This window comes from Diadema antillarum, unplaced genomic scaffold (genome assembly GCF_040938485.1).
Source record: "Diadema antillarum isolate AM-2024a unplaced genomic scaffold, OU_Dant_1.0 seq00000562_RagTag, whole genome shotgun sequence".
NCBI classification, from domain to species: Eukaryota; Metazoa; Echinodermata; class Echinoidea; order Diadematoida; family Diadematidae; genus Diadema; species Diadema antillarum.
The window spans coordinates 1,434,543-1,448,045 of NW_027271501.1; the positions used below are offsets into that span (position 1 = coordinate 1,434,543).

The window sequence follows — 13,503 nt, forward strand, 5'->3', positions numbered from 1 at the left end:
TTTACCATCTGCCAATAAAATAAAAACCCAGCATTAGTGCTTCAAAATAGTTCTAAAATGTGAGTTAGGGATAGAAACAGTCAATGTAAAAATTTGAATAAGTATATGTAGTAATCAATGTTAAGTATTCTGAAATATCTACAAAATGTGAACAATGGTTATAATAAAAATGTTTCCAGACTAAACTGTCTACAGTTACGGTTTATTGAGAAAAATAATGACATCTCCTTGTGTTAGGTTTCGTTGCAAAATTCTTTTATGATAGGATGTTTTGTGATACAAGTTACTTCACATATGCATCAAATGTGGTATCTTGAAAAAACAATTTTTAAATCACTGCTCCCAAAGATAAACAGGACCTTAAAGTTCTTTAGTGATAGAAGGATTTGGTCTGTTTGTTTTTGTTTTGAGGGCAAGCAAATAAGATCGGAATAGAAATAAGAGCCATCGTATCATTCTGAAGTGCAAACTCTCTGAGTAGGAGACCTATCCTTGTCCTCTTTGTTTTTATTATTTTGTTTGTTTGTTTGTTTGTTTTTGGGGGAGATACGTATGGTGATCTGGGATACTTGATGTTTTAAAGTGGTGTACAGAGAGAAAATCCCACATATGTCTGCAAAGATGACATTCCATTTTACAAAGTACAAACTTTGTCCTTCAATGTAGAAGCCTGCCGAGTGCTTTGCTGCGGAATCAATCACAGTGCAATGACCTCATTTTCGTAATGTTTGCAATAGATTTAGTTTGTTTATGCTTATTTTTTCCATTACTCCACCATGATTTTTAGTGCTTGTGTTGGTTTAGATATTGAAATGGTTTCTTCTTCTTTTTTCAGACATTACCAGTACCTAAATTTTACTTCAAATGATGGGTTATGCCAGGAAATTAGCCAGATATCGACAAGTTTGTGCATGCGTTACTAAATCCTCTGAGCAAGCGTGATACAGTTTTTAGGTTCGCCCACACTAAGTATGGATGTTATTCACGACGCAAGACCCATCCATAAAGCCCGGTTCCCCCTTTGTGCGTTGTAGAGCGTCCTTGCCTAACCTTTCGGGTAATCTGGCAGAAGTGGCGCCCACGTTTAAGGTCACATTCCGCGAGGGACTCCCGTCCCGGTGGATTTGGTTACGAGATGAGATGTGTGGGACAGTTTCTATCATGTGTATGCCGCAGTTCCCAAGGCAGACGTTGTGTCTGCACTAGAGATGCTACTGCTGTCCTTTATCTCATAATATTCTCTCATCTCCCATACTGCCCTGGCGCTTCAATTTGAGTGATACCATTTAATGAAGTTGATATGATGATACCAATGATGATTAAACAACACTTCCGCTGCTACTAGTACATTTTACAACAACTGCTACAAGTACTACTATTACTATTACCATTACCATTACTATTACTCTTACTATTACTATTACCATGACTGTTAATATTACTAACTATATTACAATTACCGTCACCATTACTATTACCGTTACTACTACTTTTACTATTACCATTACCATTAACATTAACATTAACATTACTGTTCCTATTACTATTGCTATTCCTTCTATGATAGCTGTCAATGATAACAACATTGAATAATAGTAATCATAACAATCATAATACACATCAAGCTCATGTGATGAAATGAACACCATCTCCGCATTTCAGTTTCAAGCTCCTGGTCAGTTTCCATCTGTCGTACGTAAGTAGCTGAAATACTCTTTTTATTAAGCCATGTGTCGTGTTTTTCCCAAGATACATGTGTATACTACATCTTTTTGAGTGTGTGAATGTAAAATAATGAAATTAATGATGTCAGACTGAATGCTCTGACATGACATGAGCCCCAACCCTTGCCTCGCTCCAACCCTTACCCTACCCAAGAAAGAAATTACTTTAAAGAATTTGGTTCAAACCTCATTTATGCCATTTTATTCAGCAACAAAGGGCATTCTGAATCTGATTCTGAATCATTCTGTACATTCATGTCTTTCATATTTTTTTCCTTAGACATGTATATCATGTTGGAAGAAGAAGTGTAAATTCAATTTGAAATGTTCGCTCTCAGTTATGTTAAGCTCTGCGATAGTATTCCAGGGAACTTTGTGAATTAAAATAACTCGTAAACAACCCCTGCCCCCTCTCTCACCGTCCCTCTCCTTTCGCAATTCAATTTACTCCTCTCTGCACACAATGTAATCTAGTTACACTGATGCCCACGGGGTGAAGCCTGCTTGATTATTGTGCATGCATGGTCAGCTCCATCGTAATTCCAAATCTTTGTCAATAAAGTGTCACAAATAGATGCGTTGGATTGACGAGGAATGGCTCTCATCTGGCAATATATGATGTAAAACAGAGTATGCAACTGTTCATACTGTGTGCATACAATGTCCTCTTACAGTGATACAGGTAGCTCTCCTCCAACTGAGGATGGAACTTGGAAGCACCTTGATAATTCTTAAATGAGAATCCTTATGAAGATCTATAGATACCCATCACCCCCACCCCCTTCCCATATAGTCCAAACAAAATCAGGGGCAGTCTGAGCAACAGATGAGCAAAATTTGAGCAAATATGACAATTTATAGGTGCAATTGCAAGAATGTCAGTATTATGTATAAAATCATCTACCTAGGCATCCATTGGGTACCGTACATAAGTTTTCTCCCCCTCCCTACCCTCTCTGCCTCCACCCCCCCCCCCCCCCCACAATCTATTAAAGACCAGAATGAAGTTGAATTTGTGCTGACCTGGCAGAAAATTAACATCAGTGCATCAACCTCATCTTGACAGTCACATGCTTTTAATTAATTACCTTGATCAGCGCTTACCATTAAAAAAAGACAGCATCATAAACCGTAGCACCTGGAGAGACAAAAGGAGGGTAAAGAGATAACTCTCTAAAAGATTGATGGTCTCAATGATCTAATCGGACTGGAGCTGAAAGGATTCTTTGTCCGAGCAGCTAATGGGCATTTAATGAAAGTGATTTGTGAATGATATGGGAGGCCCTCCCCCTTTCCCCTGTATGATCTATACTTACCTGCCTTCAGAGCACATTATGATTCGGTTTTTGTCACCGGGAGCAACACTCCAATGACCCTATTACATAATTGTGATGAATGTAGTGCTTTCACACTAATGATCGCAGCATGTCTTTGTCCAGTGGAAGAAACGAGTGATGTCATGAGACTGAAGCCATCTTTAAAGGTCAAGCATTGTAAGGAGAATTATGTTCAGTGAAATTACAGTAGTGCCCGAATAAAAAGGAGGCCATTTCTTGAGACGCACAGAACGCTAAGCCCTGACTACAATGAAGTGTTTAAATAGGATGTGATGCAAGCCAAAGCCTCTAGCAAAGCTGCAATCAGTACTTAAGTGAGCTAATGATAATGATAATAAAAGACATGTAAGGAGCTTGATATCTTGCATATCAAAAGAAGAGTGTTTATATCATGAAATCATCCAGTCTATTTTATTTTCCGTTGCTTGGAATGTACACATTTGGACTGGCATTAGTGTATTTAGAAGTGATGACAAGCCCCTTTAAAGTATTGAGGTGGGGCTGTGGGGAGTGTCTTCTATGTGCTTGATTCGTGTGGTAGCATCCTAAAGAGGATGACACTATTTTGGGGGATGGAAGTAAGGGGGGGGGGGAGGAAATCTACTTTTATGAGTGTGCCAAGATGGCTTGCCTGGTGCTCCCCTCGCCTACCCTGGGAGGGACGCAGCTGATATGAACAGAACGAGACAAAATGCAATCAGAGTGAGGGGAAGACTGAGGGAAAAGTGAAGTTCAAGAAACAGCTAGACAGAAAACGGAGTGCCCCTGTGTTTGTGGCAACATGTATGTTACATGTGACTTGAGAAATTGTGATGTGTACTCAAGACTAATTCAGTGATAAACCATCTGCATCTGATGAAATTGTCCTCAAGAATGAACAAAATCTGCAGTAGGCATGGAATCAGAGTAGGGTGGTGCTGAACTTTTTGGGATGAACTTTTGTGATGAACTTCAAAGGTAGCAAACATGGCTCCAGATTCAGGTTGTCGATGCAGCCAGGCGCGCGGGAACGTGGCCCCAAATTGGATTCTGCCTTCGAGGATTCTTCGATACAAGATTTTCTCCCCACCTGCATAGATAATACAATATTGCTATTTCTTTGCCAGATATCATTCTTGTTTCTCTCTTCAGAGGTACCTCGCTGGCATGCAAGTCAGAAGAAAGAGGCAGTAGAAATGTGTGTCCTCAGTTAAATTTTTCTTTTCATCATGTAGGTTGGTCTGTTGATGTATTTAAATTTATGAATATCTTTTCCTAAATAAGGACCTAGTGAAGAGCTGTTCAATTCCAACTTCCTTCACTAGTGAGTTACATCTCAAAACCTTGAATCCATTTTGCATTCATTTGTCATTGCTGTGTCAGGCAGGATGGGGTATTGTGTTGTGGTTTTGAGAAGCAAACCCTGCTAAAAATGTGATATTGTATTGACACCTCTTCCCATAGGGGGGCCAGATGTATTATCATATTCTTCCTTTCCTCCCCAGTTTGATGCTCCAAGCATTTTGTAACATCATGGAAGTTTGAATTAATGCATAATTTGCTTTACATCAGTCACAAAGTGATCAACACCATTGCCTTCCAATCTACAGGAATGCTGTAGATTTGGCTTTAACATTGGACTAAACCTCTGGCACTATGGAGAAGACAGCTCAGTGTGGTTTATAGTAAACTTAATATTCATCCACACTGCCCCTTGAGAGTACATTGTAAATCACCCGGTGGAGGTACTGTTGGGTTAATAAGATGGTAGTTTGATCATTGTGTGATGCGTCACGTCTCAGAGCTGCAGGAGGGAGAGGTCATGTGATAATCAGTGATTTTAATATGATTTAGATTTATGGCACCATTCAAACAAGGTGAAATCTCTTGACGAAGATTCTGAGCGTAGGTGGATTTTAAAAGCTCAGGCCCCTTTTGACTCCATTTTACTCCATTGGCTCGCCACTATTGGATAAGCAGTTTTCAGCAGCTTTTTTCTTTTTTTTGCTGTATGTACAAGGTGAAAATCATTACATTTACATCGATGTACACAAATCAGTTGCGTGGTGAATATCGTTAATGAATTATTCATTTCTGTTTTGCTATCTGCAGCCTGTGTGTCTGACCAGTCCCACCTATCTGAGCCTTCCAAGCCGGCTATGGCAGAGCCCGCTCCCCTGGCTAATGGAGAGGGCAACCAACACCCCTTGCCCCTCAACGGTGGGGACGAAGGGGCAGCAAGCAGCGGCGACGTCACGCCAAACAGCGAAGACAGCGGCGTAGACTGCATGCAGATGGACGCCATGGAACTCAAGGAGGCGGTCGTCAATGGCAACGGCAGGCGGGATGCGGATGAGGAGGAGGAAGAGAATGGATCCAAAGAGGAAGCAAAGGAAGAGGGGGAGAAGAAGGACCCCAAAGTTGAGGATGTGATCGTCATCCAGGATGCCGCGTTCACAGTTAAACTTGTTCCGCCAGCCAGTGAGGCATTCGACCTTCAGGTGAGTTTTTGAAAACCCAACAAGTATTTTGGATACTATCACATGAGAGTGTTGCTTTTATACAAAATCCATCTGTAGAGCATATGGCCACTTACCCAGGTGCTGACTAATAAGCAGGACTGCTAAAATAAGTTTAGCTGTATTTTCCAAGTCTGCTATTGTATGACACTCACAAGGAGTCTACAGGAATTGTAGTTTAACTGAGATTTTATGCTGAAAAGGAGATCTTTAAAAGAATGTTTGTTATTTAATCCCCAATTTCATTTTTCTTTTCTCCGTAAAGGGAAGAGAGATTTTATTGATGACACCTCATGTCATGGTAGCAATTTACGACCATCAAATAGTGACAATCATTAAGGCTTCAGAGTATGTGAATCTACTGGACAGTTGGTCAAGTTTTCTTTGTGGCTTGGGCTTTCTCCCAGTCGAGCAGTGCAACCAGTCACAAGTTGACGCAATAACCACAACCTGGCTGTCAGCCAAACAGTATACAGTACTTGAAGCTGGCTGATGACTCGAGAGAAATGTAATCAATCGCAGCTCAAAGAGAAATAGGACCTCTATGGTACTTAAAATAGCCACTACTTCTTGGCTTGACTACTATTGTACGTGCCGTCAGCCACAGATCACACATGCTGAAAGCATTTCATTTATGAAACAAATGTGGTCACATTTTCAATGCTTATAGGCTCCCAAATAGAGTTTTAAAGTGACTGCGGTTTTATTTGATTTTACAAGGAAAGAATGTCCCCAGCAAGCGGTCAGTCCCCTACTCAGAGGTGTTGAAAATTTCTGGACAGTTCCACACCTGACATACTTTGTACATGTAATGCATGAGGTAGTGGAAAGAGTTCAGATAAGACTGAAATGTGAAGTTAATTTATAGTAAGCCATTTTACTAACCTTCTCAAATAACATGATCTGAAAGGCCTGTGCAAATATGTTTTGATAGTGGGTATTGAAAAGTGTTCCAAACATGGGAAAAAATTGATAACTGCGGCTGTAGTCACTCGATATACGATAGGTGGTCGCAGTGAGTCAGTCAAAGGATTGTGTATTCAGTGGTTTTGGTTTGATACACTTCATTGCTCTGCCTCTAATGCAGGTGGGATGAGGTCCACGGTAAAACGGGCCGCTGCAGGAACCGGCGACTTTTCACACCAAAAAGGAATCTCACAGACAGGATATTAGTAATTACCTGGTGTTAGCTACCACAGGTCCACACTTGACTCAAACCTTCTTGTATAATGACCCTGCTCAGATAAGGTACAATTGTAACTATCTTGTGCCATTCGAGAAGCAGAAAGTTGTATCCTCTTTTTGTGTTGTTTTTGCTGATATCAAGTGACGTGTACGCTTGGAAAATAAATTTTATCTTTTAAAAGACATGGGGCAAAGTTATGCTTTTGCTCGTGTTTATTAGTACTTTCCAGCACAATTCTGTTATTATATAGAGCACTAAATCTATTAAAGAAGCACAATGTAGCTTTGTACTTTCTTGAACAAGTGAGGGTCAAATGAGTTGTCGTATAGAGCCCCAATTTTTTTTCTCTCTCTTCTTTCTTTGAAACACAACAACAAGTAATAAAATCAATTCACCAGAATCTATCCATGAAAAATGACAGGAGTGTATTGTTGTTTAATTTTTAAAGCCGTATAGTGTATTGTTTAATTTTTAAAGCCGTATTAGCTTTAAATGCAATCTTGGATGTGTTCCTGCTTTTAAATTTCAATACATTTAAGATGCTGATGATGGCTCACTTGGCACAAAAGTTTTGGTGGAGGAATTTTTTTTTTTTTTTTTTAAGGGGGAAGGTGAAAAAGATCATAGTATAACCTTGACTGATAAAAAGAAAAATATGCAGTAAGAAAAGAAACACAGTATATCTGTAAACATGACACAGCTTTGGCAAAAAACATCTCTAGGGTTACTATCAATGATGCTGAATTCTGTGTCTGGTGTTTTCAATGTATCTTTCGATGTAAATGTCCTAGTCATTACTACCTCTCTTGCCTACTGAGTATCCTTTACTTCTTTAATCAGATGGCGTGTTGAGATGCTAAGCATAAAAGGGTCGAACACATTTTTCATAATTCTCTGCCATGTGGCTGGCTAGATTCCTGTGACCACGTGCTTGGACGTGTCCCAGAAATGAGTCATGCTAGAGATGTGACGTGTGGCCCACTGCTGCACAAAGCCCCCAGACCAGGACGTAGTAAAGACATTTTAAGGGAGTCACCCACCCTCATCTGCCTGCACATCTGATCGTACAGGTCAGAGTGTCGAACCTTTAGAAAAGAACACTGTTTCACCTTTGTTAGATAGAGAAGGAGCTCCATGTATTTTACAATTTGGGGAATTCTTTTTATGACTATCTACTGCTGTAGTAGCTGCAGCTTGCAACGGGGGGGGGGGGGGGGGGGGGGGGGGGAGGACGGCGCGGCGGAACCCAAAGTAGTGACTCACAAAAGAGCTCATATCATTTTAAGACCTGCATTTACAATGTAGTAGTATGATTTGATTCTTGGTCATTTTGACTGCTTTGATATGCATCATTTTTTTTTTTTTTTTTGTGCAAAGGCTTCTTGAAAGATCCTTCAGAAAAAAAGAAGACTTTATTTAAATTTCTTTAGAAAAAAAAAGCATTGCTATCTTTCAGCTTATTTTGATTTTAATAGCTATCCAAGCGAATAATCTCTGTTTTAAATCGATGCTTTCCCAGAGATGTAGAAATCAGCCCAGATGAAATGCATAATAATAATTTATTACAGTGCTGTGGATTTCAAGTTGGAGTTTGATTTTCTAAATTTTCCACGCACATTCTAGATCTATGAAAAAAATGTACAGGATTTTTCCAGCCTGTCTTCTGCTCCAAATATTTGCGATTTTTGTAGAGGAGGTGTAGAATGCTTTAAAGCCATGTTCATGTTCGAGGCCTGATGGCAAAAGATAAATTACAGTCCTGAGCAGACACCAAAGAACCTGCGGCATGAAGGAGCAATCATTAGTTTCCCATAATTACACAAAGCCTGTTCACAATGTGCAAAACTTATCAAGATTGCCCTTCTTGTGTGAGCTCTGTACCTGTCAGTCCCTTGAGGAGGGTCCGCCGAAAACGAGGTATTTCCTGTTATTGGTCTGATTTACGGACAAGACTCGATCAAGGGCATTCACTGCTTCATTGCCATTACAAGTTATGGAACTGGTAAAGAGACATGATGTACCTGTGGCAAAACAAGATACTAAAGGAGACATACTGCATAAGAGAGAACCTTAGAGGTGATTGAGAAGGTGAAAGAAATAAAAGAGTCTGTCTGGCCTTGTAGGAAATTATACTTATGAAGGCATGACAATGAAAAGATTGATATTTAAATATGATGCCTGTAAGTGCACAATGGTGGCATACGTTCATACTTCCACAAGAGATATGATGATACCCTGGTAACCATAATCACTGCTGCCTCAGGTTTCTTGCATTTATGGAAGTGTCAGAAAAGGGCTTGGATAAAGAGTAGGAATGTTCTTGAAGGAAGAATACATGTGTTAGAATTTAATTGTAAATTATAATTATATTTCTGTGACCGGTCAATGAAGATTACCTTCATTGCTGTGTGGTCTCCACCATATACAGTCTTAGGAAAGGACAAAAATGTGCTCACGCTTCCTTACAAGTCTGATAGCATGGAGGTACTCTCACATTTTAACAACAACAAAATAGAAAATAAAATTAGAAAATTAATATTAAAAAAAATATTTAAAAAATAGTTTAAACTCATGTCAGAAATCAGGCCAAAACTAGCTCTGATCTGGGCTGTCCTCATGATCACCAGTTTCTTCTTCTTCTTCTTTTTCTTCTTATTCATTTTATTCTTCTTATTCTCTCCTCCTTACCTTCGTTTCTAGTCAACAGGACTATAGAAAGAAAAAATGTTGAAAGATGATGATATTGATTGTGAACATTGAATTTATGATTAGAAAACCTGATGTGCAGAGAGGGAGTTAAGTGCTTGTAGTGCTACTAAAGACCAAATATTCCATGGTGGATATATTCGCGCCAGTCGATTTTAGTGAAGTATAAAACTTTATAGTGCTCAAAGAATTACCCCTAAGAGTTTGAATGTGGTGTATGAAGGTGTTCCCTCATATGTATTGCAAATGAACTTGAGGATCTTTTTACAGTGACCTTTGCCACCTGACCTTTTCCCCCTGACCTGTCACCCCATGTCACAAGTCAGTCCCAAGGTAATGGTGCAGGAGGCATCAGGTGTTGATGGACAGGGAGGACACTTGCCACAGCACCTGTGATGAACTTGATTAATATTTGACAGTGACCTTTGCCATCTGACCTTTTCCCCTTGACCTGTCACCCCATGTCACCGGTCAGTCCCCAGGTGATGCTGCAGGAGGCATCAGGTGTTGATGGACAGGGAGGACACTTGCCATTGCACCTGCAATGAACTTGATTAACAGTTGACAGTGACCTTTGCCATCTGACCTTTTCCCCTTCACCCTATGTCACAGGTCAGTCCCCAGGAGATGGTGCAGGAGATCCACCAGGTGTTGATGGACCGAGAGGACACATGCCACCGCACCTGCTTCTCACTCCAGCTGGATGGCAACGTCCTCGACAACTTTGCCGAGCTCAAGAACATTGAGGGCCTCAAGGACGGCTCTGTGATCAAGGTTGTGGAAGGTAAGGAAGTCTCATCCTTCAGTTCAGCCCTCCCATTCCTACCAGAAATGTTTTACAAGAGATATCATTTGTTTGGTTCACTCTAAGCTGGCATGACTTCGCTCAAAGTTGGTTTCCTTGCATAGGACGTAGAATGGAGGTCCTGTGTGTGTGTGTGCGAGAGAGAGAGTCACCCACACAAACGAGATCCTGCGTCGTCAGCCATGTTCACGCTAGCAAAAGATCACAAAGTTTAACTTGGAGAAATCTATCATCATATTAAAATTTTGCATAAGATGAAATTTGGCAACCACATATTCCTAGCTTTCCAGGTATTTGTATGATTAACTTGAGCATTTCAATAATCTCACCAGTAGGTATGTTCCATATTTATGGCATTTTCGGTGTCATGGAAGCCAAATTAAGGAAAGAAGGCAAGCAAATTACATCTTTGTTAATCCCTTTTAGACATGAAAAATACATAGATTGTCTTTTGAATTGAAAAAGTCACTTGATTCTCTTTGCTAGAGAAAGAAAAATAAAAATGCTGGCTGTCATGGATATCTCATCATCAGCTATCAGAATAAGATGTGGAAAGGTTGCTGCTGTTTCAAGCCATGCTTTGAGGGATACTACTCAAACACTTGTGACTTTCAGACTTACGCTAACTGAGCTACAGGCATCAAGTTCAACTGCCTTTCAGTATAGTTCCCTCAGCCTAGTACAGTATAGCATAAAGGTAGAATTGTAAAGAGAGTCGTAGAAATTCCTCAAAAAGGTTGTGTGCATATTCCGATCCTTGTATCCGGACTTACTGTGAATGTTTAAGTGCAAATAAACAGTGTCATGTTCTGATGTTTACATCTGCCGTACAAATTGATTTTCATTCCCTTCATATCCGCTGCATGATGGGTGACATAGCTGAGAGAGAAGCGAACTTTGACATTTTTCCGTCCGTCACTTGCAATCATACCTGACAAAGTGTGCCCCCATCTCACTCCGATGTGACAATATACCTGCCCTTTGTGTATTTGCTTTTCTTGTCATATTCTGATCTCTGTAGTGATGACTGTAGTATACTAGCGGGTGCAGTATTTTGCCTCATAAAATTATTCAGAGGGTTTTATGTCACTGCGAAGTCAGAAAGCATGGTCATAGTATCTTCAAGAGAAATATTTGCATAATATTCCAAGCATCATTCTTGTTTTTAATGTACACCATGAATCAAATACGGGAAGGATTGATGGGGCTCAGCTTTTAATGATGCTCGATGTACCGTTGGCTATCTGCATGCCAATTACGAGCAATGACACAAACAGATCAAGGAGCAATTGTCTGAGGGCAGTCGACGCTGTCGCTTGCCGAGACTGTTGCATCTCGTGACGCCCCAGTGCAGGGCTGCTGTGCACGGCAGCTGTTGCCAGGCGTTACCTGTTGTGGCTGTCGCCCTCAGTGGGTAGAGGACTGCTACATTTGTAGGTCGTCCGTTATGAAAAGATGGTTTGATGACCCATCATTTAATGGGACAAGTCTCCTAGTAGGAGCCAGTTTGTGTCTGATGTGATAATCAGGGTACCAAATAGGTTTATAAGTATGGAGGGAGCACAGTGGGAGGGTGGGGGTGTTGGAGGGGTGGGGGAGGTAAAACAGGGAGAACATCATGGCCCTCAAAACAGTTTTTACCACCATTTTTCTCCTCAAGTGCTCCTTCGTCTTGAAACTTTGGTCAAGACTGCTCCTAACTTTTATCACTTCCTTTGAAACTTTCACCTAAGCTTTTGCTCACTTTGTTGTATTCAATAGATGGTAAAAGTTTTCAAGAATTTCACATTGCAATCTGTGAATGATTAACCTATTAAGCTCCATATCCTTGGAACAGTTTTACAAGCAAATTCAGCTGGTGTGTGTGAGTGGTACAAAATACAAAATCTGGTACAAATTAAAAAAAATGTGATAACTTTGTCTGTACAAAACCTAAAAAATCTGAACCATTGCTTTTCCATCCACAGCTGAATCTATAGCTTAGTTATAACGTGTGTGAGGTCATTGTGAGCAGGTCATATCACCTCTTCATCAAATCTTTTCCTCTCTCTCTTTTGCTCTTTCATCTGTTTCTCCCTCTCTTCCCCCCCCCCCCACCCCTCCACTCATGTCTCATACCATCTGTAGGCCCCATTCATCTCTCAATTTAAGAGTGAGGGGTATCTCCGTACTGGCATCAGTTCCAGAGGCAGCCGCTGTGTGCATAGAGTGCTTGTTTGTCGCTGTAATATGAGCACCAATCTTCAGTCACTTCACCAGCCTGAAATTTGCTCAGTCGCATCCAATTGAGATGCTTGACGGTGATATCGCTTTCGTCTGATGATTTTCTCTTCACAGCTACCATAGTGGGGTAGACGAGTTTAGAGATTGATAGCTTCACCGTTGATATGTATAGCAAGGTGCCTTTGACGTCTCATGGTCCCACTTGTAATAAGATTTTTTATTCATTTTAGGGTTTTAGTAGGATAAATCTTCAAACAATCTGCCCAATTTCTCATTTGTGTGGACCGCTTTTTATACTGTCCAGAATGGACATTAGTGTTGTCCCTACCCAGTGCATGTTCACAACTTGAATAAGTCTAGCTTCAGTGTTGTTGCAATACACACATGAATTCAAAGGGCGGTGAGCGAGATTGTGCCAGACGACAGCAGTTCATCATGTGACCGCGTCCCGCCGGCTCGTCTCAAGAATAATTCAGTTTGTTTGCATTTCTGATCATAGTAGCATCCTCAGTACATTCGTACTATCAGTTTATCAAACACTGATCTTTATGAACACCATTCTGCTACTACAACGGAAGTGTAAAGTGCACCCACTATATTGCGTATGAGCTATTAAATGTTATTTATAGAAATGCTTCCCTGGTTTGTAGTATTTATTTGAGATCAGTGCTGTAGTAGTGAGAGACCATAGTAGTTTGCATCGATAATCTCTGGGTATGTTTATGTTCAGCTTATCGGGGCTATAATCAGCATTGTTAGACGTGATTAGTGTAAAACACAGTTGCGTCCCTACTCTCTTTGACGCAAACAGCTTTTCAAAATGCTGATTCTGCTGTCACAAATTGAGCATAAATGCACCCTTAGGCCAAAAAAAAAAAAGTGTTGCATTGGCGTAACCCGCCCGACCCTAAAAATTCCGCCGACCCCATGTTTTTTTATTATTTTTTTTTGCTATCGATATCAAATATCTTGTTGATTGCGATCGCGATCGCACAAACCCGGAAGTGGAAACGGCTCTGGGGAT

The 13,503-nt window shown here is 40.5% G+C and overlaps 1 protein-coding gene across 1 annotated transcript in view; it reads left to right on the forward strand.

Moving 5' to 3' along the window:
* LOC139735023 (clustered mitochondria protein homolog) overlaps positions 1 to 13,503 on the forward strand; it is a 93,176-nt gene that overhangs the window by 19,967 nt on the left and 59,706 nt on the right. Inside the window, exons 2-3 of the mRNA XM_071645797.1 lie at positions 5,153 to 5,541; positions 10,064 to 10,235. Coding sequence (XP_071501898.1) covers positions 5,200 to 5,541; positions 10,064 to 10,235 — 514 coding nt within the window. The 5' untranslated portion in view covers positions 5,153 to 5,199. The remainder of the gene's footprint in view (positions 1 to 5,152; positions 5,542 to 10,063; positions 10,236 to 13,503) is intronic.